This window comes from Tenrec ecaudatus, chromosome 4 (assembly GCF_050624435.1).
Source record: "Tenrec ecaudatus isolate mTenEca1 chromosome 4, mTenEca1.hap1, whole genome shotgun sequence".
NCBI lineage: Eukaryota > Metazoa > Chordata > Mammalia > Afrosoricida > Tenrecidae > Tenrec > Tenrec ecaudatus.
In genome coordinates, this window is record NC_134533.1 from 170,894,765 (window position 1) to 170,922,072 (window position 27,308).

General features: G+C 45.8%; 1 protein-coding gene across 3 annotated transcripts in view; it reads right to left on the reverse strand.

Moving 5' to 3' along the window:
• The window catches only part of PLD1 (phospholipase D1), a 227,444-nt gene that overhangs the window by 55,338 nt on the left and 144,798 nt on the right, over positions 1-27,308 (reverse strand). For all 3 annotated transcript variants that reach the window (XM_075547028.1, XM_075547027.1, XM_075547029.1), the window contains exons 14-19: positions 26,719-26,919; positions 25,004-25,217; positions 20,151-20,279; positions 19,262-19,380; positions 14,857-14,970; positions 2,339-2,449 (exon numbers count right to left, since the gene is read on the reverse strand). In XM_075547028.1, the coding sequence (XP_075403143.1) occupies positions 2,339-2,449; positions 14,857-14,970; positions 19,262-19,380; positions 20,151-20,279; positions 25,004-25,217; positions 26,719-26,919 (888 nt within the window). The remainder of the gene's footprint in view (positions 1-2,338; positions 2,450-14,856; positions 14,971-19,261; positions 19,381-20,150; positions 20,280-25,003; positions 25,218-26,718; positions 26,920-27,308) is intronic.

Sequence of the window (27,308 nt, forward strand, 5' to 3'; positions counted from 1 at the left end):
ATGAGACTGTCACATGGACATGCTCTTTGGCCATGTGATCAGGGGAGCGCTGTCCCTGGGGCAGACAGCATGCTTGGTAGAGAGTCAGAGGAAAGGAGGCCGATCCCTAATGAGATGGACAAAAACAGCAGCTGCGACCCTGGGCTCACACATGGTTAGGAGTGAGGCTGGTGTGGGATCAGCCAGTGTGTCCTTCGATGGTGCCTCTGGTTGCTCTGAGTCAGAATTGACTGGGTGATAGCTAATCACAAAAACCAGCGTCACAAAACGGCCTTTATTAGTCAGCTCAACGTAGAGAGAGACATAAATGGAATCGCAATATAAGATTATCATCTCTTTCCAATGTATCATTTTTACTACATTTAAAATATATAGATACTGAAGTACATAAATCTATAAAATGTTTTCAGAAGCCAAAGTCACAAGAAGACACTGGGCAAAAACTCATTTGAGAGTGCATTTCCCCTTAGGGAAGTACTCCAAACCACACTCGTGTTTTCTGAATTCGAATGACAAAAACTCCCACAGAGACGCTTACAAAGAATCATAGTGCATTCCTGAGCAGCTGTGAGCACACTGTGGCCTCGTGTCATGTCCTTGAGCACAGTGACTGCTGACCTGAGCAGGGTCGGTCACCCAGCTGGACAGCCACATCTGTCTACGCAGTGATAATGACCTCCTTTAATACCGGGGCGCCATTAAAAAGCAAGTTGATAGGAATGCTACTCAAGAGAGATGAAGCAGGAGCCCTGGCCGCATAGTTAGGCTGTTAACCACAAGGTCAGCAGTTAGAAACCAGCAGCCCCTCCTCGGGAGAAAGAGGAGGCTCTCTCCTTCTGTAAAGTGTCACAGCCTCGGAAACCCACAGGGGGCAGTTCTACGCCGTCCCAGAGTCACTCCGAGTCACAGTTTACTCAATGGCTGTGAGTGAGAAGATGAGCAGATGAGCCGCTATGACAGGGCTGAGGTACGATTGTCAGCATGAGTCGCTTTAATGCCACTCTAGTCAAACTTTTATCTGGAGCTTTGCCCACTAACATCCTTCCGTGATCCAATCCCGATGCCATACTGCATTGGCTGTTCTTGCTAGGTGGTGTTGAATCCATTTCAGCTCATGGCAACCCTTGTTCCAGAGAACTGCTTTCCAGCCTGTGATGAAGGAGCAGATCCCCAGGCCTTTGTGATGGGTACAAACCGCCAACCTTGGGGAAGGCACTCAAACATGCCATTGTCACACCGCCAGGCTCCTCATAAGGCATCTAGCCTGCTGGCAGCTTTAATTGGCCTTCTCCGTGTCCAACCCCACAAAACCAATACATAAAGTTCCAGTTCTTTCCTGTGTGCTTTTAATGAGCCATAACAGTCTGGAGGAGGAGGAGCGGAAGAGAATTCAAATGGAAAGGAAAAGAAGCTAGAATGTTCTGTTTTGGTTTGTTCCCCAGCTAACACAGCTCCCTAGAGCTATCTGTGAAAGAAAAGATGAAGAAGGAAGATAGGCTCTGACTTCTTCTTTTCCATTTTATGACTTGTAATTTTTTCAGAGTTTTCTAAATTTATTACAATACTTTCTGATCTACTTGGAGATGTAATTAAAGTTATAAACAAAACCTAGTCCCCCCACCAGTTTTCTCCCATGGTTTAAACATGAACTCCAGAGTCTGAAAATATTTAATAATGAACAGCGGTTCACACAGTGTTTAATGTCCTCACAGCCCCTGCTCCCATACCCCCTGCAAGGTGGCGTCTTTTCCAGCCCTCTGTCCTGAAGCAGTCCATAGCTCACACTGAAACCCTCCAAGACAAACCAAATGATAACGTGCACATCCAGCCTGCTGATGCATTTCTGGACAATGCTACCTAGTAGCAACTAAAGATGTTTTCATAGCAAGAGTTTGGAGGTACCATTCTGAGCCAATGAAAATGCAGAAGGCATTTCAGGCATGTTAAGAAAGGGGAAAGTCAGGTAGCCTGGGGTCTTCTTCATTTCTCTTCATACACAGATTAACATGGCAGGTCCTGAGTTCAGGAGTCCTGATGATGCAATGAGTGAGGCATTTATCTGCTAACCAAAAGGTTGATGGTTTGAACCCACCAGCCGCTCTGCAAGAGAAAGATGAGGCAATGTGCTTCTGTAAAGATCTACAGCCTCAGAAAACCCAGGGGGCAGTTCTATTGTGTCCCAGGGAGTCACAACGAGTTGCAAACAACTTGATGGCAGTGGATTTGCTTTTGTGCTTGTTTGTTTTGTTGTTAACTGGGTTCTAGGACCCTATCATCTCCATATGGCATTTATGGGAAGAGAGATTATCACGCCCTAATTTACAGGAGCAGGACTTACTTCTATGTAGATATAGTGCTTGCTCTCCTCTATCACATGCACATACGCAGCATGGATAGACTCTTCGTGGTACTTTATACCAGCAGACCAGTCCGCAGCAGACCGGAGCAACTAGAAGGCATAATCAGAAATAAGCAAACATAAGACAATGACAATACAACAGATGCATTGAAGGCAATCCGTGATTCTTCGGCATGGAATGATTATGGTGGTTTGAGTATACCATGTGGACATATGCATGAAATGGGGAGTAGGTGGGGGGGAAGGCAGGAAGGAAACCCGTCTGGGACAGCATCCATAGGCAAGCAAGCAAGGTGTCCTGAAACCACCAGATGTAATTCCACAGTCTCTCTGAGAAGTGCCTCTCACATGACTGGCTGGAGGGCAGGAGCGGCACATTCTTATTCTCTGCCATGAAGACCCTACAACTGCCCCCACCATATTTATTAATAGTGCCCATTGTCACTCTAAAAACTGTCCTGATTGGGCCACAAGGGATGGTCTCCCTAACTCGAACTTCATAATGTGATTATTCCGTCACCCCAAATAGAAAGAGTTCAGGTTAACACACTGTACTGTAAAAGAAGCATCTTGTTTAGAGATACAATCTTACCTTTCATTAACCATCAGACCTTAGCCTATAACCTCCACTCTCAGAGCTTCAACTTTCTTGAGAGTGGTCATGATACTATTAACTCTCTCCCAGGGAGGAAAACTGAGGCCCAGAAGAAACTTGTAATGCCACAGAATTACTGTGCTTCAGGACCACATTCGGCATCCTAAGCTGTCAGCCATGCGATACTAAACATTTTGCCATTTCATCATGTCTGTGTGACTTGCCAAGCAGTGTGGACTTGACACCACCTCCTCAAAGCAAACAGGTCGATGCTGAGCTCATGATCGCTTCACCTAAACCAGGTCCCATCTCCAATATCCTGCTGGCCAGTGGCCCGCCCTCACTTCTCTCCTCTTCACCGACAGGCATCAGAGGGCATGCTTGGGAATGCCCCCTCCACAGACTCCCCATCCAACCCCCTACTTGATTCTGAGTTCTCTTTGATGGACACCCCCGCTTGGTCCCTTTCTCATCACTCACACCTTCCTCTGTTCACTCTTCTTGGATCGCCGTAAAAAGGTTCTAGTTCAGCTACATGAGCAGAGTGGTGACACACACTGACTCAGAATTGAACTTCCTGGTTCAAGGCTGGCTCCACCATGGTGATGTTGCTTCATCTTGTTGTGTTTCAGATTTCTCAACTATAAAATAATAACAGTACCAACTTGGTAGATGGGCACTGAGGATTTAATGAGTCAATGTGAAGCATAAGGGAACATCGAAAAGTTTGTGGACAAATTTCATTATCTTTTGATTCCATTTTTTTTGGGGGGGGTGAGTTTTTTGAAGCCCCTTAGTATATAGGAGGAGGCCTGGTGGCACAGAGATGTTTTCAGTAGGAAAATCATCAGAAGACTCATGTGAGCTGTTGTAGATCGTGTCAAAGCCATGTCCAAGGAGACTGGGGAACTCTAGGGGATGGCCTAGATGGCATGGCATGATTCTCAACAAGAAGCCAGTGGTTGGAAATGTGGTACCAACTGACAATCAGAAAGAAGACCAGGCTGAGTGCCCTGATGGAGTCTGGTGGAACCCGTACACTGTGGCTGTTAGTCACCCTTTATGTCTGTACTTGAAATCATCCCCATGGCTCAATTTTCAGCCAAAGAATAGACGGGCTTCTAGGATGAACAGTAACATTAGGGAAATGTAGCAGAACCCTGGAGCTTGACGCTAATCTGTTCTAGAAGGAGCGTTGAGATGTAATGCAGTCGAGTTCTGAGTCAATTTTTCCCCATCAGAAATAACTGAAAACTAGTGCATCGGTTCTTGGCCACTAAGTTTTTATCCTAACCTTCTCTTTTAAACAAAACATTGCACAGAAATTTCAAAGTAAATAAGTTCAGAGTTAAATAATATAATTTAAATAAGAGACACAACATTCAAAAAGTTTTTAACAACCACAGTATGGCCCATACTTTGAGATTGATAGGGATCTGGATCTGTGGGCATGGATGTGGAGAGAGAGAGAGAGAGAGAGAGAGAGAGAGAGAGAGAGAGAGAGAGAGAGAGAGAGAAGGGAAATCCCCGTCCATCAAATCAACTGGTAGCTGCTTTTCAGGACTTTTTACCCTTCTTTGCCTTTTTTCACTAGGACCTGGATGGCTTTCTCAAAAAAACAAAAAACACCAAAATCTGTCTACTGTGGTCAGCTGTTGGCGTTTCCTTAACTGTTTTCTAAAAGGGTTTACTAAATTATCAACAACAATATCGATAACACGGTTAACCAGTTCCTTAACATGATGATTCTTTTCAAAAAACTCTGTGTTAGGACCCTTGTCTTTTTATCTAAAAACAGTAGAAAAAGCCACAAAAACTAAGAAAATTATAGTAAAACGCTTGGCACACAGCTGCAAATGGCTTAAATAACTTGTACTAACACCACCAACGAACGCCCAGTGACCGAAACAGGAACTGCTTTTGTTGACAAAAATCACCTGCGTCGGGTCGGATTCCAAAGTTTTGTTCGAGCTCCCGTGCAGAACTTTCTCGACATTTCGTGCGACATTCGAGTATGCCGAGTACTGAGGTGGTTCAGTACCAGGCTTCTACTGCACGCTCTCCTGAGAACAGTCAGCTTTTGGAGATCCGAAAGACATCATTTGCCCAGAACAAAGCTCCAAAGGAAAGGCGAGACAAGGCAGTGAAAGAAGAACAGAGAGAGTCGACAAATGTGCGTGAAGTGTTGACCGGCAAACCAATTTGCTCTGTAAACTTTCACATGACGCACAATAAAAAGTAATAAAAATGACACTATTGGTTTTATGTTTTCAGCATCTTAATTAGTACTCTATCACACACTGTTGCACATATAATAAGTGACCACTACGTATTTATTGATTTTTCCTAAGCAATCGCATGGCATCATGGAATTACTATAAAAATAGATTTGTTATTCTTAATTTTAAATAAAAATCAAAACAACCTCTAAGAAGCTGAATGAAATTGAAAAACATTTGAAATGAATGACCCCAAAATTATTAAGTGAATACACAATGACTCAGTGCATAATCAATATTAGGTAAAAATCAATAACCTTAATAACTACATTGATAAGACTGATTAAATTCAAGCCTGATGTTCATTAAAGACCAACAATTGTTCCAGGTCAATAATGCAATATCTTTATTCAATTTTGAAGTATTCATAACTAGCTCCCTTCAAAGCATTTTACTTAGGTTTTTCAGATAGATATGCACAATAAAATTGGAAAACTTTATTGTGAATACGAATGGTCAAATATCTCAGAAGAGAATTCATCAGGAAAATTTAAACAACCCACAGGGAATTTCACTCCTGTTCATTAGGTGGAAGGACCAAACTTGGACAAACAGAAGTTTCTAATTTTTGTCCACTCGTATCAATGTTGAATTGTGTTCCCAGGAAGCATGGCTCTGTAGATGCAGGCTGCCTTGAGTAGATGCCGAGGCCACACATCTTGATCTAGTGCCACACAGTGTGGAAACTGTATTCAATCGCAGAGCACAATGGCAAGCTCTTAGACTTTAGACAAGTCATTTTAATGGCAGGAGGGTCCATCTCCTTGTCTGTAAATTTGAGATCTTTCTCTAACATCCAGCTCAAGATATTGACATAATGAACACAGAGGGCTAAGCATGGCTTGTGGCACAAAGCTGTTCCATATATGGTGCTTTAACGGTAGCATGTGATGGACAAGTTTTATTTACCACCTGTTGACTGTCACTTTGTCACCTTTCCCTCAAGTCCAGAAACATTATACCCTCTTTTCTCAGACTCATAATTTACATTGATTCAAGGATGAACTATAAATCTGGAGTGTCAAATAGATTTTTATTTCCAAGTCTAGTCTTAGCCACTCAAAGTTTCCTGGACAGTTATTCTGAAGACAGGGCTGTAAAACCTGGGCATAACTAATGCCAAACAAAACCTAACCAAGTTCACTGCCATTGAGTCCATGCCTATTCATAGTGACCCTGTAGGGCCGGGTAGAACGGCCCCTGCAAGTTTCTACAACTGTAGCTGCTTCACTCACTCTCATTCACTGCAATCAACTCAATTCTGACTCACAGCAACACACAGGGCCAGGTAGAAGTGCCACTGTGAGTTTCTGAGGTTATAATTCTTTATGGGAATAGAAAACTCCGTCTTTTTCCTGTAGGAGCGACCGGTGGTTTAGAACTGCTGACCTTTCAGATCACAGTCCGATGTGTAGTAAGAAATCTAAGGCCATTTACCCACAGCTTCCAGGGAAAGAAAGTCAGACAGTCTATCCCTTTATCTTTTTATTCTGTTTCCTTCCAACATTTTGAAGCCCTCTTCTCTTTGAAGGTCAATGGAAAACGTTTACCTTCTTAGTGGTATTTAACGGTTTAGAAGTTAATTTGAACCAAGAGAAGCTCTCCATGTATCTTCCAGTGCAGGAGCTTTAGCAAAAGTGAGGGGGTCTCCCAGATACCAAAGACACAGAGCACGACAGGGGCCCATCTCCCAGTGGCCTGGCATCCATCAATCCCACCGGGTCAAAACCTTGACCCTTTGTAAAAATAGGAGCATCACTTTTGGTAACACTTGAAATACCTTTCAAGCAACACAGTAAAAGTTCCCGGGGATTATTAGTCATTTCCCATTATTCTAATTAGCTGAAGAATCTACCCATTACCACAATACAGGCTGAATCTCCCTCGTGGGCTGCTGCTCCGCCTGAGCCATGGAACTGTGATGTTATGCATTCATCAGTTCAAGTGTTTGAACTGCTTGATGGTCGAGAGAGTTTTGCAAACAGGCAATGGATCAAACACAGTTTCCTTGACTTCTTTTTGGTTGAGAGTTCAGGTCTAACTTGGCCCCCGCCCCCCTTTTTTAACCTAACCCTATCTACTCCTGCATTTCTGCATCAAACCGATGCCGTTTGGACCAGCCTCAAGTGCTCCGTGCACACGCAGCCATGTGCCTTGACATCCAGCCCCAAGTGCACCGGGAAGCAAGCTAGCCCACACTTTTCAAACCTCAAGTTCGAATACACAACTTCAAAGTATGTAAAAAGGCAGAAGGTGTATTTTTGATGGTATGCTTTACTTTCAAAATTGTAACTGGACTCCATCATTTTCCTTGGCCTAGTATCCTATTATTTTAAATTCAAAGATAGGCTACTCCTTAGCCACAAACCTTAATCATCTTACATACATGGGCCTGAGTCAAATGTAGGCCTTGATGAATAGAAGACTCTCTTCTTGAAGCAAAAATCTCCCACCTTTATGGGTATTTATCCCAAGTTCCCTTTCTTCCTGTTTGCTCCACGCTGTCATTCCCAATACGTCCAGTCTACATTGCATTTCCTCTTTATTTTCCAGAGCCTCCAAGTGATTCATGCAGCACAGACGGTTGGACAAAAGCAGAGTTCGTATGTCCCTCCAGCAGGAGGGAGACACCCACGTGGGGAGAGAAGACAAATGCTCGAGTTGTCGGCCCTGATTCTCTCAGTTCATCTTGACTTGAACAGCAGGTAATCAGGATCAAGAACCCACATACAAATTCACCGAGAGCAGCCGTGGTGTCAGCGTCAGAACATGTCTAGTGCAGTGCCATGATGTAAACCAAGATCAGGCCAAGAACATGGATCCTTCCCAAGTGGAGGTCAGGGGCAGGACACACTTCGACTTCCCGGCCTTTCCCCCAATTCTGGCATTAGCCGTCCTTCCCATGACACGCCACTTCTCTTCAAGGTTGGATGACTTGTTCCAATGGCTACACAGTATTCACATACCAACTTAGAGTTAAGTTGCGTGAGTGATATAGATATGAATGAAGCAACAGGATGAAACTGGGGATCAGGCTCCACAGGCCACAACTCAGGATCAGGATGCATGCAGGTAGTCCCCCTTTGTCAGTATAGAACAGCTCTCTCAGTTCCTCCTGGCCACATTCGGGCCTTCACTCAGACCACAAGGACAGATCTCCTGTCAACCCTGAGGACCTTTTGGGGCCCTGCCATCTGTTACCACTGATTCTGCCAAAAAGCCCCTTCTGGGCCTACTGCACTGCTGCGGGAGCCCTCTGGTCCTCTCACCGTCGTCCATGTTACAGACCTTGACCTGCAGTACAGCTCTCTAAGAGCTTCTTTGCTTCCTCTTTCTCTAGTGCCTCTATCTCGGTTCCTCCTTCTGCTTCTCTCTGTCTGACAAACCTGTAGTGTTGACTGCACATATAGACAACCCCTTATCATAGTCAAGGTGGCCTGTCCCAGCAGGCCACGGCTATTTCAATTATTACCCCGTGCACGGTTCGCTCCCATCACAGAGCAGGAGCAGCCTGCAGCACGAGACTAGACAAGAAGATCCCAACCAATCGCTTACCGTTTACCCTCGCAGTGCCAATCCACCCAGTCAATGGTGGCACAAGCTCTGCCAGAGAAAACAAGGGCAGGGGCAGTGCCGCAAGATGTAGGGGAAAGTCTTTCACACTCCTTCCGAAGAATGAAGACTAAAGGCCACATAAAGGAACTCATTTCACCTGCCTCTCATAGTATTGAGTTCTTTCTTTTAATGACCTCACTGATAGCAGCATGCAGTTATTCAAAGGGATCATCATTTTGCCTTTAATTTTGAGGCTGAGAGAGAGAGAGAGAGAGAGAGAGAGAGAGAGAGAGAGAGAGAGAGAGAACAAAGAACATTTTTTTTGTAGAACGTGGATTTTGATGAAAGAAGATTTCTTTTAAGGAAGGTATAGGGGGAACTCCAGGGCATCAGAAAGAAGCAAAAGACGGATTGAGGATGGATTGTGAGTGACAAAAAGCAGACCTACCAAGCGGCTTTACCCTGTCTACAGCCTTGGTGGTTACAACCAGCTCAGGTCTTATCGGAAGCAGTCTTCACACTTAACAGCTATAATCTCTGGCGTTGAGTTTCATCCCCATGACAGACTAGTTGTGTTTCTTTAACCCAGTAACCCAATGCTTTTGTTGTCCTCAAACTTTCAGTTTCCCCTCTATGAAAGCACAGGGTCTAATAAGAATACATAGGGACCCCTGGAGGTGCAGTAGTTAAGAGGTTAGCTGCTAACCGTAAGGTCTACGGTTTGGATCCGCCAGCCACTTACTGGAACAAAGACATGGCAGTCTGCTTCCAAAGATTACAACCTTGGAAACTCTGTGGGGCAGATCTATTTTGTCCTCCGGGGCTGCTATGAGCTGGAATTCAAACTTGATGGCAACAGGTGAGACGTATACAAGAGCAGTGGCAGTTCAATGGTATAATATCTGCCTTTCATATGGGAAACTGCTTCAATGTCTCACCCATGCACCTCACCTATAGCCACCTCTCCTCTGTCAGCAGGGGCTTGCCCATTACCATGATACTGAATGGGTTTCAGCAAAGCATCCTATTACTACATATTAGCAATAGCGGCCTGGTGACCTACGTCTCACATGAATCAATGAAAACTATGGATCACAATGATCCAATCTGATCAGTCCTGGGGCTGGCACAGGGCCAGGTGCGCTTTGTCCCCGTGCATGCAGCAGGCATGAGTGGGGGCCTACTTGATGGCAGTTAACAACAAGAAGGGTACAGCTCATAGACCGTGACTATGAAATGAGCTTCTCTAACGAGGGCCTAGCAAAGGTCGGACACAGAGCAAGTGTTCCTGTTTGTATGTTTTCCCAGCCATGGCCTCACGGCCACTCATGCAAGTGTGTGTCCTGCAAGAAAACCTGCCCCTAAAAGGAAAATACTGTCCGTCTCAAGTTCTTTCTTAGAGCTGAGTCCAGTCCAGCCTCCTGTCGCCTCCAGCTACCCACCTCATCCTTCCGCACCTGTCTTCCTAAGGCAGAACACTGGCTATTTTTGGCATCTCCACTTTGGGAGTATCATTTGGACATTTACCCCAAGTGTTTATTTTATCCAGCAGGGTAATTCAGGGGTCCTTCCCACTTGCTTGTAAATTCTTCCTCTCTTTGTTTCACCCTTCCTGTGTACTTTTTGTCTAGACAAAGGATCAATGGCCAGACTCCAATGACTTCGTTTTCTCCGCAGAGGGTTTCTGAGCAACAACAGTCTCCGGGACAATGTCTGCCGAGCTCTACCTGGCTTAATAAGAAGGACTGTTCCCATGTGCTGATTCCACCCTACTGCTAATAAGGTGCTAGGCTTTTAAAAGCTTTTATTTTAAGCCATTGTTATTGTTACTAACCACTTTTGAGTTAGCCCCAGCTGAAGGCAATCCCACTTTTGTTTTCGGAACAGAACTCTGTAACCATTTGCTCAGCTGTCATCTTTCAGAAGGGAGCCTCCAGGCCTCTTCTAAAGTGGAGGCCCAAGGTGGGCTTGAACTGCCAACCTTTGGGTCAACAACCAATCACCAACTGTTTGAGCCACTCGGACTCCTTTCATCTTAATTCACATGTGAAACATCTCATTTCTGTGATGTATCTACAATGACAATGATGCATTCAGCAACCTAATTCATTTTGTTTAAAAAAAAGTCCTTTTATATACTCTGGGCATAACTGGTTTCAAAAAGACCTCTTTTCCCTCCTCCCTCCCTGTCCCACCTCTATGCTTTTCTCCTGCTAGGCCTTCTTGGCAGACTTTTGTGGATGTCAAGTCTGGAGAGGGAACAGCCAAAACAGTTTTAGTGTCCGTGGATGCTACTAGATCTAGTGCCAAAGACTGGGTGGGTTTTTCACAAGCAAAGACTAGGGCATCCCTCCCTTCCACAGCTCCACTATCCACGGTGGGCGGTGTCATTCCCCTGCAACAGCTCCGCATCATAGCTGGGGTCGAATGATCAGCAGCGGATGCAATATTCAATGATATCATTAAATATTAAATAATTGTTTCTGATCTGCAGGAGGAAGAATAACATGACTTTCATCTATCATTTATTTATTGTGTCAAGTATTGTTCCTTTACAGTTCAATAGATAAATGGCAGGAAGATTTCATATCCAGAACGAGTTTAATAACCATCTGAAGAGATGCCAATTACATTGTGGCCAAACCTCGGAACTTTGGGAAAGCATGAAGCTTATGGCTAAGACTGACTTAGAATAAGCAATGTGCACTCTTCTCAGTGTTTGCATGGACTACTTTGCTTATCCAGCATCACTATGATACGAGATAGATACTGTCATTATCCCAGTTTTACAAATGCTGGAACTATGTAGAAGGTGGTTAAATAACTTCCCAAAGGTTATACAGAATTGTTTTTCAAAGCTATGCATTTATTTTTTTACAAAACAACCTTATCACCTTCAAAGTACTCTCCATTACACTTAATGCATTTGTCAAATCTGCGATTCAATTCTTGGAAACATTTTTTTTAGTTCATTTGTTTGGAGGGCTGATCGCACCTCCCTCATTTTTTTTTCTTCATCTCTTCTATGTCGTCAAATGTCTGTCCTTTCATGCCGCTCTGCATTTGCAGAAACCAGAAGAAGCTGCACGGAGTGAGGTCAGGCTCGTGGAGCAAGAGAGGCATGCGGTTTTTTGCCAAAACTGGTGCACTGAGATGGCTGTGTGAGCAGGTGCCCTGCCACAAAACCAGCCCCGTCTGCCACGATCCAGGCCTTTCTGTCACACAGTTGCGCAATCTTTCCAGAACAACTAAATAGAAAGCTTGACTAAGAGTCTGACCTGGTGGAACGATCTCCAAATGCATTACAAGTAGATATTTTTGTCTGTTCAGGAAATTGATGGACGTCCAGAATGAGGGTTGGCATCAATCCACATTTTTTCCCCATAGCACTCTCCTTGTAAGCTGTGTTCAACATCACACATATCTGTGGCATTTTTCCCGAGCAGAAAGCAAAATGTCACAGCTGCATGCTGTTCTCTTAAATACAAGGTTCGTGCAAAACTGCTTTTACAAAAAAAATTCACTGTGACCAGAAAGAATTTCCCCAGGTGATGCCACTGAGTGCACTGACTCAGAGTGAGTTGCTCACTGCTCGCCTTGAGTGAAAAATGCTTACGATGGAAGTCCCGCCCTGTCTAGTGCAATTCGGGTTTCTTCGGGGTTCCCCCCTCGGACATAGCTAGCTTGTAGGTGTGCTAGTGTTTGAACGGTCTGGCACTCAGATGTGTCTTATAATCATGACATTATGTTATTCCTTTACAATTAACTTAGTGTGTAGCCTCAGAGAAACATTGCCTCACGTTGAAAAACAGTAAACTTAAAGAAGACTACTGTGTTAAAATTGTCACCCCAGCGTGTGTAACAGCCTCTTAGCTATTGTCACGTGACAGTTAAGGGAGTGAAGCGGTGAAAAATCTGAGAATGAAGTCATTAGAAATGCACTGGCCTACCACAAGAAAAAGAGATTTGAACCAGTAAATAATATGATGATAGCAAAACAACACCATTACAAGAAGATTACAGTGAAAGGAGAAACAAGCATTTTGTTTAAGTTTCTGGTGATCTTAGGCCTTCCTGTCTCCAAAGAGATCCATTCCCTGCAGCCCTACTGTTTATACAGCTCATGTGATTTCAGCACTTAAACTATCAACTACTAGCCACCAGCTGGGATCCAGGTTTTATGAGACTCAGTACTCTTAAAACTGGGCCTGCTTGAAGAAAAAGAATGCTAATTGACAGATAAAAAGTTAGGTAAAGGGCCTTGAACACACCTATGGAGGTGAGGGATTCTAAAGGAACCTACTTCATATTAAAATCCAGAGCAGTTGGCAAGAATACCAGCACCTAAAGGGAGCCATTGATTCCTTCTCTCGTAGCCTTAAACTTCAGCACATGGGGACTGACCCAACTCAAAAGCCAGCAGCTCTGCCTCTTTGCTGGACTCATAGAGCCCAGGCCTGGGCATGATCATATTAGTACTTATTGCTTCAGTAAGTGAGTTCTTTAACATCACGAAGCTTTTTCTTTTCAGCTGAATGGGCTTGCAGAGGCAGAGAATTCTCTCTGTCTGCCCCTTCAGCATCCCAGCATATGCGGATGACTTCGCTGGAAGAGCATTTGTTGACCGCATAAAGGCTTGAGTAAGCCTTGGGAACCTCCGCAGTGGCAGCCCCTGGAAACACTTGCGTGCATACAGAAGAGCCAGTCCGATCCATGTCCATCTTTAGGGCAGCATCCTCTGCTGCACAGAGGTGAATGAATGGAGGTCTCTGGGAAAGCAAGCAGGTATACAATCTACCTGTCTTTGGCAGAAGGACATGCAAAGCACAGCTCCGTCAACAGGCAAGCGCATAATGTGTGTGTGTGTATATATATATATATATACACACACAGTCATACGCCCTGGAATTAAACTTACCTTATAGATCATAAAAAATATGCATTTTTCAATAGGTGCTTGCCTAACATCAGCTGATTTTGATAAATTGACCAACCATGTCAATTTTAAGATAGCATCAAATGTTAAATTCTCTTGATTTCCTATACCAATGTTCCTGTTTTAATTTAGAGCATGAGTAATTTCCCCCATCCCCTCCAAGTAGAATAATCTAAAACGGTCCATAAAATTACCATCAATTTACATATGAACTCATAGCTAGTGCACCGCTGCATTTAAATTGGTTGTCTCCCTCCTGTGGGATGACTAAGTACTTGCTACAGGAACTTCTCTCAAGGGGATTCGGTCTAGGGTTGGAAATGTCTTTCTGTTGCTTTTACATACATGGAACAAAGTAAGTCCTTCTGACATTTCACGTATATTATCAAATTCATTGGAATTTGTATCTGGAAATGGCAGTTCCTATTGGGAAGACCAGTAGCAGACCCCTGGATCTTTAACAATGCCTTTGAAGCAAATACTCATGACTCTGAACAGATGACAGTGCCAAAGCAGCCTCCACATGATCCCAAAATATATGAGCTGGCATTGGTAGAGGGAACAGAATGGGTAACAATGGACAAAGAGTTCACGTTCCACCTCCATCAATAAGTTGCTAGGTTACCCTGGAGGAGTCTCATAGCCCTATGGAGTTTGATTTTTCTCATTTATAAATTGAGGTGGTTGGATGCTGTGAAATTCTGTGTATCTACCAAGCTACAAGGCACTCCGTTAATTAAGAACTAAAATTAGATTGAACTACGGGTGGCTTCCAGGATGCCAGCTTCTGCCACATTCCCAGTCCTTAACAGCAATCAGCCCCAGGCACACTGTGTACCACGTTGTGCCAGGGCCACTTCAGAAGGCGCTGTAGGGATAGCCTTCCATGACTGTGGCCGTGCCTGAGGACATGCATTCAGCACGTCAACCCAAAACTTCTAAAAGGAGGGCACATTGAGTGCCTTTACACTAGAAAGTGTGACAGCTGACTGAATTTCAGTGCAGAGACCATTCGGATCTGATTGAAAGTCCGTCCTCATTAGAAAACTCTGAAGCCAATGTGGTGGCCAGTGGGCACAGCAGGATGCATTTCTCCCGGTGGCACGGTGTAAGAAAGAAGAGGCAGACGTACCTGGACTTGTGCACGTACAGACTCGGGCACTTCATAGTGTAACTCGTGGGCCGTTGCTTGAGATTTAGGGAGTAGAAACGGATAAGAAAGAGACCGATACTTTGATTTCATAATCTACAATAAAGAAAAACAGACAAACGGGACTCAAATGAGAAAGCGGTTCTCTTTATGACCCAGACTCAGGCTCACTGCAAAGAGGAAAAGAAAAACGTCAACAGTGGATGTTTCTAGGGAAACAGGTCCTAGATCATTCCATCTTCTGTTTTCTTTCTTGCTGTTTATTTCCTTCTTTCCTCTTTCTCTACACATGTATTACTTCCTATGTGGAGAGAGAGTGAGAGAGAGAGAGAGAGAGAGAGAGAGAGAGAGAGAGAGAGAGAGAGAGAGAGAGAGAGCGCTCTGTGAAGTGCTGATGAGCAAGGACATCACTCTGAGGACAAAGGTGCGCCTGACCCAAGCTACGCTATTTTCATTCCCGTCGTATGCATGTGAAAGCTGGGCGTTGAACAGCAGAATCTAGGCACTTGAATCATAGTGCTGGCAAAGAATATAAAAAATGCCATGTCAGAACATGAAGCAAGTCTGTCTTGGAGGAAGTGCGACCAGAACGCTCCTGACACAGCCAAGATGGTGAGATTTTGTCTCGTGTGTTTTGGACACGTGCTTAGGAGAGCCGAGTCCCTGGGAAAGGACATCATGAAGGGTGGTGGAAAAGAGGAAGCCCCTCCATGAGATGGGCAGACAGCGTGTCTGCAACAATGGGCTCAATCAAGTAGAGGAACAAGTGTAAGGAGGGAGCAGGAAGGGCAGTGTCCGGGTCTGTTGTCCACAAGGTAGACTTGACAGCACCTAACAGCAACAAGAACAAGGCTCACACCCCCTCCACCTGCCTATGCAGCCCAGGACCATATGTTTTCAACCAGGTAGCCTCCACCTCCACCACCCCCCCCCCCCAGCTCTCCTCCTAGAGAGCTAGCATGGCTTCCCTAAATGTGGTATTCAAACCCAGAAATGACGCACCCCCGGAGGCACCTCCTCTCTAGTCTGTTAACAAAATGGAATTTCTCATGCCTCACCACCGAGACAGGGCAAGACACTCCATGTGTTGTCTAAATGCTGCCTGGGGTCCAATTAATTTTCAATCACGTTTTCTCCTTGCTGATGTTGAGTCTGTTCACTCATCTAAGAGGAGGAGGTAGCTTGGGAAGTTAGTCATTTACACATGGTCCTGCAGGAAAGGATTTCAGTGGTAGTTGACCCTTGGCTTTTACTTGCTTCTAGAATCCAAACAATGGAAATGGGGTAGGAGGAGTCAATTTAGGAGTTCAGACGCAAACATTAAAGCAGACGTCACAGGATTTGTTCTATAATTCAAAAACCGGAGGCATATGAGAGTTTCTAAAAAAATAAACTTTACTCAGTTCTAAAAGCAAGCTCTGATGGTGCAGTGACTAAAGTGCTTGGCTGCTCCCCAAAATAGCAGTGGTTCAAACTATTAGCTCCTCTATGGGAGAAAGACGTGACAATGTGCTTCATTGAGGACTCAGTCTTGAGAGCCCTTTGGGGCAGGTCTATACACCCATAACGTCTCTGTGAGTTGGAATCTACTTGAAGGCAGTGGGTTTGCTTTGGTTTATTCCCTTCTAAAAACATTCATTTCTGAAAATATCCTTAAAATAATTTCTGAAGTCATATTTTAAAAAACCTTGGAAAGCATGAGTAAGCCATTTACTTTGGCATTAACTTTTCTTTCTTCTGGGAACTTTATAGCTTTCTTCTATGTTGCAAAGATGCAGAGATTATATTTTGTAAGCTATTTAATACCAAATAAGAATGTAGCTTTTGTTTAAGGAAAGTAACCACAACAAACACAAACCCACTGCCATCAAGTGGATTCCAACTCACAGTAACTCCGATCCGAGTAAAACTGTCCCTGTGGAGGGCAAAGCCTTCTCCGACAACCTCCGGGAGATGCGATCCTCCCTCTACCTGCCCCGTGTCACAGAGAAGGGAACTGGGTCGCCAGGACACCCCCAAGAACTGAAACCAGAACTTTGACCAAAAGGCAAGGCCAGTGAAGGCGCTCTTGGGGAAGCCATGGTCTCCCTTAGTCAGGACATGCTCCTTCAACACCCCTCAATGTCAGGCTGGGAGCTCTGGCCCAAATGTCCTCCAAGTCATATTTGCTGTGTGTTCATTTGTTTTCAATTGAGATATGATGTGTACATGCCATCAAACCCACAGTAGTTTTTACTATACTCCAAAGATGGAGCAGCAATTATCCCTAGATGATTCCAAACTATTATGAACCCCCCCCCAAAAAATCCATACATACCTATTCATTTATGTTTAAACATGTCAAACTGGAAAAATAAGTGTGATGTGTTACTGTAAAGAAGCTCCGGTGGCTTTGTGGTATAAGTATTGGATTGCTAGTCACAAGGTCAGTGGTTCAAACCCATTAGCTGTTCCTCGGGATAAAGATGAGACTGTCAGCTCCCAGAAAGTTTTACAGCCTCAGAAGTCCTCAGGAGCAGGTGAACACTGTCCCATAGAGTCAGTGTGTGTCAGGCTTAATTCATTGTGAGGCGGTTTGGGCTCTTACTGAGAGTACTTGGCCAGACAGTATTATTTGGAGTTTACTAACAGAAATAGTGGTAAGAATCGAAGCAGCACAGATTTCATTTTGTTCTCTGCAAACTAAAAGCACAGCTAAGAGACTAAAAAACACATATCAGGTAAGGCAATAAAAAAAGAATTCTCGTTAGGCACAAGGGTAGACTCTTTCCTTGTTTGCTTCCTTCTGGGACTAGTTACAGACACAATGAATGAGGGAGACATTCTTGTCCTGGAGATGCGTGCAGTCTACTGGGAAAATAAATCAGAGTGCCATTTCAATAAAATAACCTGAGTACTAGCTCATCTTGCTGCCAGTGTTCATGGTGGAGATATGCTATGCATTTGAATATTCGGTTCGATGGGTGAATTAAATAAAGTGACTATAAAGAAAATGTAAGGTGAGCAAAGAAGATAAGTGTACCTAGAGGAATTAAAACCTGACAGCCTAGGACAGGTTTCTCCAGAAAGATGCCCTCAGAGCCAGATTGTGAAGGGTGAGTAGGAGGTAGCTAAGTTAGAAGGGTCAAGAAGGAAATGGGAAGCACTCATTCCCACTTCTGGGGGCCAGGTGAATTCCTTGTTCATCCTACACGTGTGAAGTATACCACAGTTACATGGCTAAATCCGAGGTGTCTGAACCACATTCTAGCCACCTCTTCCTAACCTTAATAAGAGCAACAGCTGGCCCTTTATCACCTGCGTCAGGTAATGAATGGTGTGGTACACACAGATGCTTTGAGCATCCCTTTACAATGCATCTATCAATAGGAGGCATTTCAATAACATCTTTCTGACTCTGTGCCATAGTTTCATAAAATATGGACATGAAGTGAAATGGGCAAGTGCCTACTGCTCCATGTCATTGTGATCCCAGGCATCGTGGAAGCAAACATTGCCCAGTTCTCTGTCATCCACCCGATGGACTGTGGGTCTGACCACTGTGATCTCAAGGATTCTCACTGCATAATTCCTGGAAGGAGACCAGCAGGCCTTTCTTCCTAGTCTGTCTTAGCCCGGCAGCTTCACTGAAGCCTGTTCAGCCACACAAGACTCCACTGACTGGCAGGTGGTAGCCGCACAGGCGGTACAGGTATTGGCTGGAAATTAAGCATGGGTCTTCTTTGGCATGGAAGATGGAAAGTCTATCAGTGAACGCCAGTTCCCCTTCAGATACAGACAGAAGGCAATTGAAACGATCATCTTTTCTGTTCATGTGGGAGAACCAACCCAGCAAAGGAGGGTGAGAATCTTGGCACAAGGTGAACAATGTTATCGATGTGACTACATTGTCCATGGAGAAACAGTTGAATGGATGCACATGCTGCTGATTCTATTCTCAACAGCAACAAATAAAACAAACAAAATAAATATGAAGAGAATGCTAAGGGAACACACAATTCCACAAGGCATATCAAGATCTCTGTGAACCATACCGAGCTTCCCCAGGCCCGGCGCTCCTCTCCTAGCAGTGAGCAATCTAAATATCTTATTGATGTTGGGGTCTCCAAGGCCTACCCCAGCACTCAGGGCAGAGCAGACAGTAAGAGAGTTCAGATGACCATGCCACAGGCAGCCTGCAGCGGCTCCTATCTCTCTGCACTGGGATTGTCTGTGGTGCACCAGTTCAAGAACGCCCCCCCCCCCCTTCGTCCAAGTGTCCAGGCACTAGGACCACCTGCAGCACAAAGCAACACCGCAGGCCCTCGCGTCCACCCGCACGATTCCCCTCTGGCCAGGCCTGCCCCTCTTCACGCGGCTGTCATCCATGATCATCCCAGCCCCGTACCTTCGTGAAGTTCCAGCGCTGGATGAAGTGACGGGCCACGTCGCGAGCCGCCTTGCCGTGGACCACAGAGGCGATGTCATGCCATGGCATCCGGGGAGTGGAGTACCTGTCGATGAAATCTGCCCCGGTGCACGGGGCAAGGCTTGGTCACGCACAGCCGTGCCGGGCACAACACCCTGCATTCCTACCCCCAATTATGATTCACAACAGTGTGTGTGTGCGCCAATGCCCACAAATGTACATTTCCTGGCTGGGGTAACGCAACACCTATGCGGGTCCAGATCTCACCTTGAGGACCACAGCCAGCCCCCTCCTCCCCCCGTGCACCCTCCCAAAGACCGTGAGGTAATCATCACATGAGGTAAGACGTGAGTTGGTACAAATTATGCGGGCTGGTTGCTTTATAGTTAGGCCTTCTGTATAACGGCAGGCCATGTCTGTCACCCCGTGGACACTAGGCGCCCTGTGACCATCTAAAAAAGGCGCCCCCTAACACTGGAAGACCACCCACCAAAGAAGATGATCAACGGAAAGGGACACCTCTTGCGGAATGACTAGACCTCAAAAACACACCCGCAGAAAGCCTGCTGCCCCCAACAGGGAAGTTCAACTTCATGGCCTTCCTGACCCTACACTACGAGGGAGGATCATCCGGGCCGCAGCCTGGCCTGCAGAGTCGGCAGCGTGTCCCCAGAGGCTCAAGCGCAGAGCAAACACAGAGGAAGCAGCTATCCGACCACGAGATGACACGGACGCACACTTCTTGAGATGCCGAAAAGCGATGGACAAAACCGAGGGCACGTCAAAAAGTCCGTGGACAGATGGAACTGAGAGGGTGGTCTCCCCCCACCCCACCCCGACTTTTGGGAGCTCCGCGCATGCCACTCACCCGCAAACGGTTTGTCGAGCTGCACCCAGTCTTTGAAGACGAAGTTGCAATAGTCCTTCCCGTGCCAGAACCGCGTCTCCCCGTGCAGCTCGCCCACTCCTGTCTGTAAGCTGCGGAGGGAGCCGGCGTCTGAAAAAGGACGCCCAGACTGCGCTTCAGCACGCACGTAGAAAGCCCTTCCGAGCTTTCTAAACTTGTTTTCTTGAGACTCATGCCTAGGGCGGTGCCCGGTGTCCATGCGGATAGAAGCTGGGCCCTGCAACCGGCTCATCGCCAGATGATGAAGGGACCTTTCCCAGGTACTGAGCTGTGCCTTCTCACGGTCGACCATCGGCCCTGAGAAATGCCCCTCCTCCCTGGGCAGCCCCCCACCCCCCAGGGCAACCCATGATCCTCACTCGCCTCCTCCTTCTGCGGGGCAGTGGTTACAGCTGGGCTGCGATCCATAGGGTGGGCGGCTTGAAACCACCAGCAGCTCCCAGGGAGGCAGACTGGGCTTGGTACTCCCCAAACCAACTGTTCTCAAACTCCCCAAACCAACCGACCCCTTTGGGGGCCGAATGACCCTTTCCCAGGGTCACCCCATTCATCACATTAGTACCATGACAGTGATGGAGTAGCAAAGAAAATCATTTTAAGGTTGGGGGGTCACCACCACATGGGGAACTGTAGGAAAGGGTCCTAGCACAGTCTTAGAATCCCACAGGGGGGTCACTTGATCTGCAGGCAGGGAGTTTGTGGCTTTGTGAGTTCTGGCCTGTCGAAACATCTGTCCATTTGACAAGTATCCTCCGACAAGCCTACATGAAACCGGAATAACCCCCTCTCGCCGACCCTCCTTCCCTTGTTGGTGTCAGTTATGGCTATTGAGTCAGCTCGGATTCATGGCAACCTCACCTACAACACTGCTCATAGAAAGACGGCCTGGCCCTGCACCTTCTTCACGGCCACTGACATGTTTAGACCCAGTGCTGTGGGGCCAATCCAGCTCAGAGAGGGTTCAGGCCCCTTGTCACTGCGTCAATCCATTGCCTCTCTCCTACCCAGCTATATTGTTCCCCACAATCGTTACCTGCACCTGCCGTACTGTGTATTTGATTATCTATTGACTGGAGAATTTCAGTAATGTTCATTCTAGCTGCTTTGTTAGCTTAATAAGTACCGTATATACTCAAGTATAAGCCGACCCGAACATCAATCGAGGCCCTCGATTTTACCACAAAAACGGCATTAAAAAATGTGCTGAAAAACTCAGCTTATACACGCGTATATACAGTATTTAGTTAATGAAATAAAAAACACATACTCAATTAGTTCTGTGCCCCCACTTGTACTTTGTGAAGGCTCACAATTCCACCAGGGATGAACCAAATATCGTGTTCTTCACCATTTCTCTACTCCTGGACATTCATGTGTCATTACATTTTTTTATCTTAACAAGAGGATGTTGCACCCAAAAGGCCTTCAGTTTATAAAGGAGGGGGCGATGGAGAGATGTCAAGGGAAATGTTTGTCAGTCCTGCCACACCATGCCCACTGGCCTCTTCAGACCACCACTGCTGACTGCGTCGCTGCCAGCCTCACCTTGCCTGAGTTATGAACACATCAAGCTCCGGTTCACATCTTTTCACTTAGCCTCCTCATCAGCAATACGATGACCCTGTCATCATTCCATAATATGCCCCCTCCACGGCATGATTTCTCCATCTTATCAAACAAACCAAAGCAAAAAACCAGCTTCAGTCCGGAACCAGCAGGGCCACACTGGAATTCACAGAGCCCCACCCAGCTCTGTTACAAATTCATTACCTGGAACGTCTGCCCTGCATGTTACTCAGTCTCAGGGCTTAGAAACTCTGTGGAGGTAAGCAACGGCTGTGAGTGGCCTTAGCTGTATGCGGAATAAAGTATTTCTCCCACACATGCTCTCCATTGACAAGTGTATTTTGATGTTAGTGTGATTTACAAATGAACAATTCATTTAACAGTGACACCGGAGCTTTGAAAACACAGACAAATGAAATTAGTCAATGTATTCTTTTTAAAATAGAGGTCTTCAAGATATTTGTATATTCAAGTGGATCCTCACACGAAAGAATGCAGAGAACCACAGCTTAAGGTCCAGCTTAATATATTGGGCTTATTAGCTCCAGTGGCCAGGAGTGACTCAGCTCCAGCCATGTCAGCTGGGTGCCAACTCGCCTCAGCTGCTTGGCCTTGGGATTTCACCCAAAAGTGAAATACAGTGGCCTGTATTTCTGCACACTCACACATCTGATTCATGCGCACTGGGAGGCTGATAAATTGGGTCATCCCTGGGCCAAGCTCTTATCTCCAAGGCTGAGTTTCTTCATCCATAAAATGGAGATAACAATATTCCAGGCAGACCAACCTTGGTTTAGTGTGCTTTCCAGATAATGTGTGTGTTTTGCAAATTAAAGGTTATGGCAACCCTGCATCTAGCAAGTTTATCAGTGCTATTTTCCCAACAGCAGTTACGTACTTTGTGTTTCTGCGACACATTTTGGTTAATTCTCACAATATTAAAAACTTTCTCTAAAAAAAACCCAAAAAACGTTTTCATAATGCTATTGCACTTCAGGATAACATAACTAGAACTTTGATGTGCCCTGGGAAAGTCAAGGATTCCTGGGACTTCCTTTACTGTGATACCAGCTTTATCGCCATGGTCTGCAACCAAACTGCAGCGTCTCCGAGGTGTGCCGGTCTATGAAACACCACGAGAACTCAGGGCAGACAGCCGGCACACCAAGGGTTTTACCATCAGTGTGATTTGTTATGATCGTTCCTCGTTGCTCTGACACATTACCAAATTCCTTTTCAGCCCCACCATAACTTATTTCCTCACTCATTCCTTGAGAATCTAGTTCTTTTTGCCCAAAGGTCATCAATTAAACTTTCTAAAAATTCACATCTAAAAGCATTATGTCTCCATTCCAAGGCCTTCAAGATTCTTAATTAAACAACGGTCCCGTTCCCCAGCTTACTCTTCTAGGCTCTAAATGTGACCGTTGTGTCTTCATAGCCTTGTCTCTGATGCTGCCCCTCAGCTGCAGATCTATTTTACCTTCTAATATTCAGCATTTTCCCATGTCCTCACCTTTGTTGAACCCATTTCCTTCACCTGTATTGTCTTCCTACTCTCAACCATCCCAATCAAATTCTTTCTTGACCTCAATCACCTGTCCCTTTCTGAAGAGAACTCTTTCTGGATCTTTACAGAGGAAGGTCTCCCACCTACAGATCTCGGACACACGTCTGCACTGTTCATGACACTCGTGGTACCGGTGCTTTTGGGGTTACCTGCTCAGTGAGCTGGATGGACACATGGACACAGGGGCTGCAGCCAGGGCCTCTAACAGAACCGTCACTGTGAGGGCGGTGCAGGACCAGGCGGTGTTAAGTTCTCTTGTGCTAGGGTGGCTACGAGTCGGAACAGACTTGATGGCCCCCCCCACCCCACCAAGCTGTCCAAGCAGCCCCGACTGCTGGCGACCAATGCCCAGAGGGATAAAGTCATCGTGGCCCAACGGGGTTTTCACTCACGGATGTAGAAAGTAGACTGCTCGGCCTTTGTCTTAGTCTGGGAGCCCCATGGAAACCTGTTCAGCTTCATAGCAACACAAAAGCTTCCACACACAGGTGTGGGTGGTGGTAGATTAACCGAGGTGCACTGGCTGCATGGCCAACGTGGGTCTCCCACGTGGAAGATGAGAATTCCATCATGGACCCATTACTGCTTCATAAGACTATTTATTAGGCACGTTTACCTGCACTTCTGGAGTGTAAGTTCTTGGGGAGTCAAATGCACTCTATTGACTCTCAAGAACCAATGTGGCGGGAAAAGAGCGCGTGCAAAGCCGGGTCAGAAACAGGCTCACTGTGCCCACACAGCAGACAGTGCAGCAAGAGCTGAAGTCCCTGGAGGCTCAGCCGCATCACCACGTCCAACAAGTCCCTGCCCAGGTTCACTGGGATGGCAAGCAGAGTTTCAAGTGGGGGTTTGAGCCACGCAGCAAATTTTGATGACTTCTAAAATAGCTGAAAGCTACCTGGAGAAAGTTGAGAGTTTCCCCCCCCCTACACCAAAGAAGTGCATTTATCTCTATCAAGTTTTCTAAACTCAAAGCAAATTTGATCCTTCTGAAAACCATGAAAAGCTATAAAACCAGCCATAAATTTGCTGCAACAGAAAACTCTAGGGCTTGAAACAGATTTGAAAAGAGTAATAAATTTACAGGATGTAGAGACTTTGTGAACCGGATGTATCACTGGATGAGAAAAGACATAAAATTTCTCCTAAGAAAAATCTATAAAGTACATCAGATCGTTCTCTTCTTCCTTAAACTATGGCCCGCGGGCCACACGCGGCCCACAGAGGACATTCATCAGGCCCGCCAGGTGTTTTTGCCCCGTTTGTTATTTTGCTTCAAAATAAGATATGTGCAGTGTGCATAGGAATTTGTTCATAGGTTTTTTTTAAAAAAAAACTATAGTCCGGCCCTCCAACAGGTCTGAGGGACAGTGAACTGGCCCCCTGTTTAAACAGTTTGAGGACCCATGCTAAGGCTTAGCATGAGAGCCCTTAGTCATTCTGCGACCACCAGAGGCAAGACTGGTGGCTGTTACACCTGCTCAATGTGAATCAAACAATAACTCTGCCCCAAATTGAGGCAACAAAGCCATCAGGTGGCGTGGTGTGCAGGAGAACGACAAGCGTGGCACATTTGATTCCCCTGTAGAAGGACAGCCCGTCGCAGGTGTGCAGCCTGACAAGAGCAGAGCAGAGCATCGTGACCAGCACTGAAAGTGGAGCGAGGACCCGGACTTACTGGAGGCGCTGTCGATGCTGCTGCTGCTATCCACGCTCTGAAGGTGGTGCCTGTGGAGCTGCCGGTAGAGGCTGAACTTGGAGAACCTCCTTGGCTTTCCTATGCCTTTCATTTTTGAATCCGTGCCATCCACGCTCTTTAAGATGGGAAGATTTTTATTAGATTGACTTTTGTCTTTGAGGCTCAAAGATTCTATAGCTTCTGCTCCTTCAGCCTGAGAAAAGTACAAAAAAAAAAGAGGTCACTGCATAAGAGAGACTGTAATCCAGTCCTTGAATTTAAGGAGCGTGGATGGTGACTCTGGTACAAGCACATGGTGAAGTCCGGAGGTCGGCAACGGGGAAACAGAGAGCTATCTCAACGTCTGAAGGAATGCCAGGTGTTCCATTGTGGCTCCTTTTACAGTAGGCCAACGTCCTAAAACTTCCTATCAACTAATCTTTATTCAAATATCAGCGATACATTTCTTCCAAAGCTACTGACCATCTTCCTCAGATCACCATGGGCCATGCGATGCCTCCTCCGCCCGTATCCTCTTTGTTCCTGTTCCCTGAAGTACTCTCTCCCCAGGAAAGTCACCATTGCTTCCAGCCTTGAAATAAGATGGACCCATCGGTGCGTTTCATGAAAGTAGATGCGTCGGCAGCTCTTGATGTGAAAAGTACTGTGAGGTGTAAGGACCCTGGTGGTGAAGCTGTGGTTATGCTCTGCGCTGCCATCCACCAGGGCCACAGATTGAAACCACCAGTCCCTCCGAGTTAGAACGATGGGGCTTTCTACTCCCATAAAGAGTGAGTCTGAGAAACCCACAGGGGCAGTTCTACCCTGTCCTATAGGGTCGCTCTGAGCCTGAATTGACTGGAGAGCAGTGAGTTTGGTTTTTCGGGTAGGCCAAATGTGGTATAGTCAGTGCATAACATTTTAATAGATACCTATCAAGAGCATCAAAATATTGACACACAGACATTTTTAGAAGTCAAAGTTTTGAATTTAGGAAAAGTTCATGTAAATCCTAAATTCCAGTAATAGCAAATCAAGCTTTACACTAGCCGAAAGGAGTAGCCAACATGTACTTTAAAATGAAACGCATGAAAGCCATCCCTCCACTGGGGTCAGAGCTAAGTGCTTTCAATGCTGGTCCATGCGCACCATCGCGCTACCCATCCAGCAGCGCCACCGGAAAGCCACAGGATGGTACCTCAGGGAATCGCTGCCTCGGGCTCATTCTACCATTGCTGCCTCTGCTACTATGTCTTTAAAATACTGTCTATATTACAGGCAGGTTTGTACATTTTTTCTTCTGGACTAAGGCAGGAATAAATAATTGAAATGATCATTCTGAATGATTGCTATGTGCCCCATACCAACCCCAGTTTTACAATCATTCCTTCATTTCCTAGCTACAACCATCCCATAGCATCATTCGTTACTGGCCATTGTACAATCTGCCAGGCTCTGTGCTAAGAATTTCACAATGATTTACCACATTTTGCAAGAGAACGAGCCAAGACCCACAGATGCTAAGTTACTAGTTCATAGTCACAGTCTAGCCAGGTGGTGAGGCTGGTAAACAGTTCAATCCGATAGTTGATTCCATTTTTTTACCCCTTAAGGGTTTTGCAGCCTCTCAATCAACCAATTACTGCCATCCTATTTACACCTTCTTATATAATTTGTGTCTCTCAACAGTTCCATAAAAGTGTGTTTTTTCTTACTATGAGGGACGCCAGGGATGGACCTGTAGTGACGCGCTTCACGCTGCCCACGTCCGTGAGTCTGTGCTCATTGTCGTCCCACCTTCCGTAGGCCAGGTCGATCCCACCCACAAAGGCCACAGACTGGTCGATGATGACAAGCTTCTCATGATGAGCCCACAGATAGACGGTGGAGGACACGTGGTCTGGGTGCCTCATCACCTTGAGAGGAAGAATCACACCACACATCACGGACATAGGAATATATTTTGGCAACTTTGAGAGGTCATTAGCTTCAGTGGTAAGAGACTAGGGTGATTAATTAAGCTAAATACCCACTAAAGATCCCTGGTGACATTGTTGGTTAGGCACTAGACTGCTTGCCACAAGGTCAGCAGTTCAAACCCACCAGTTGTCCTGTGGGAGAAAGATGAGGCTGTCTGATCCCGCAAGGATTTACAGTCTTGGAAACCCTAGACAGAGTTGAGAATCTACTTAGGCTCTGTGAGCCAGAATCTACTTGATGGCTCTAGGGGGAGGCGTGGTGCTTTGTTATTTTTGTTTTGGAAAATATCCTCTCAATGCTTCCAGGGAGTGTTTTAAATTATTTT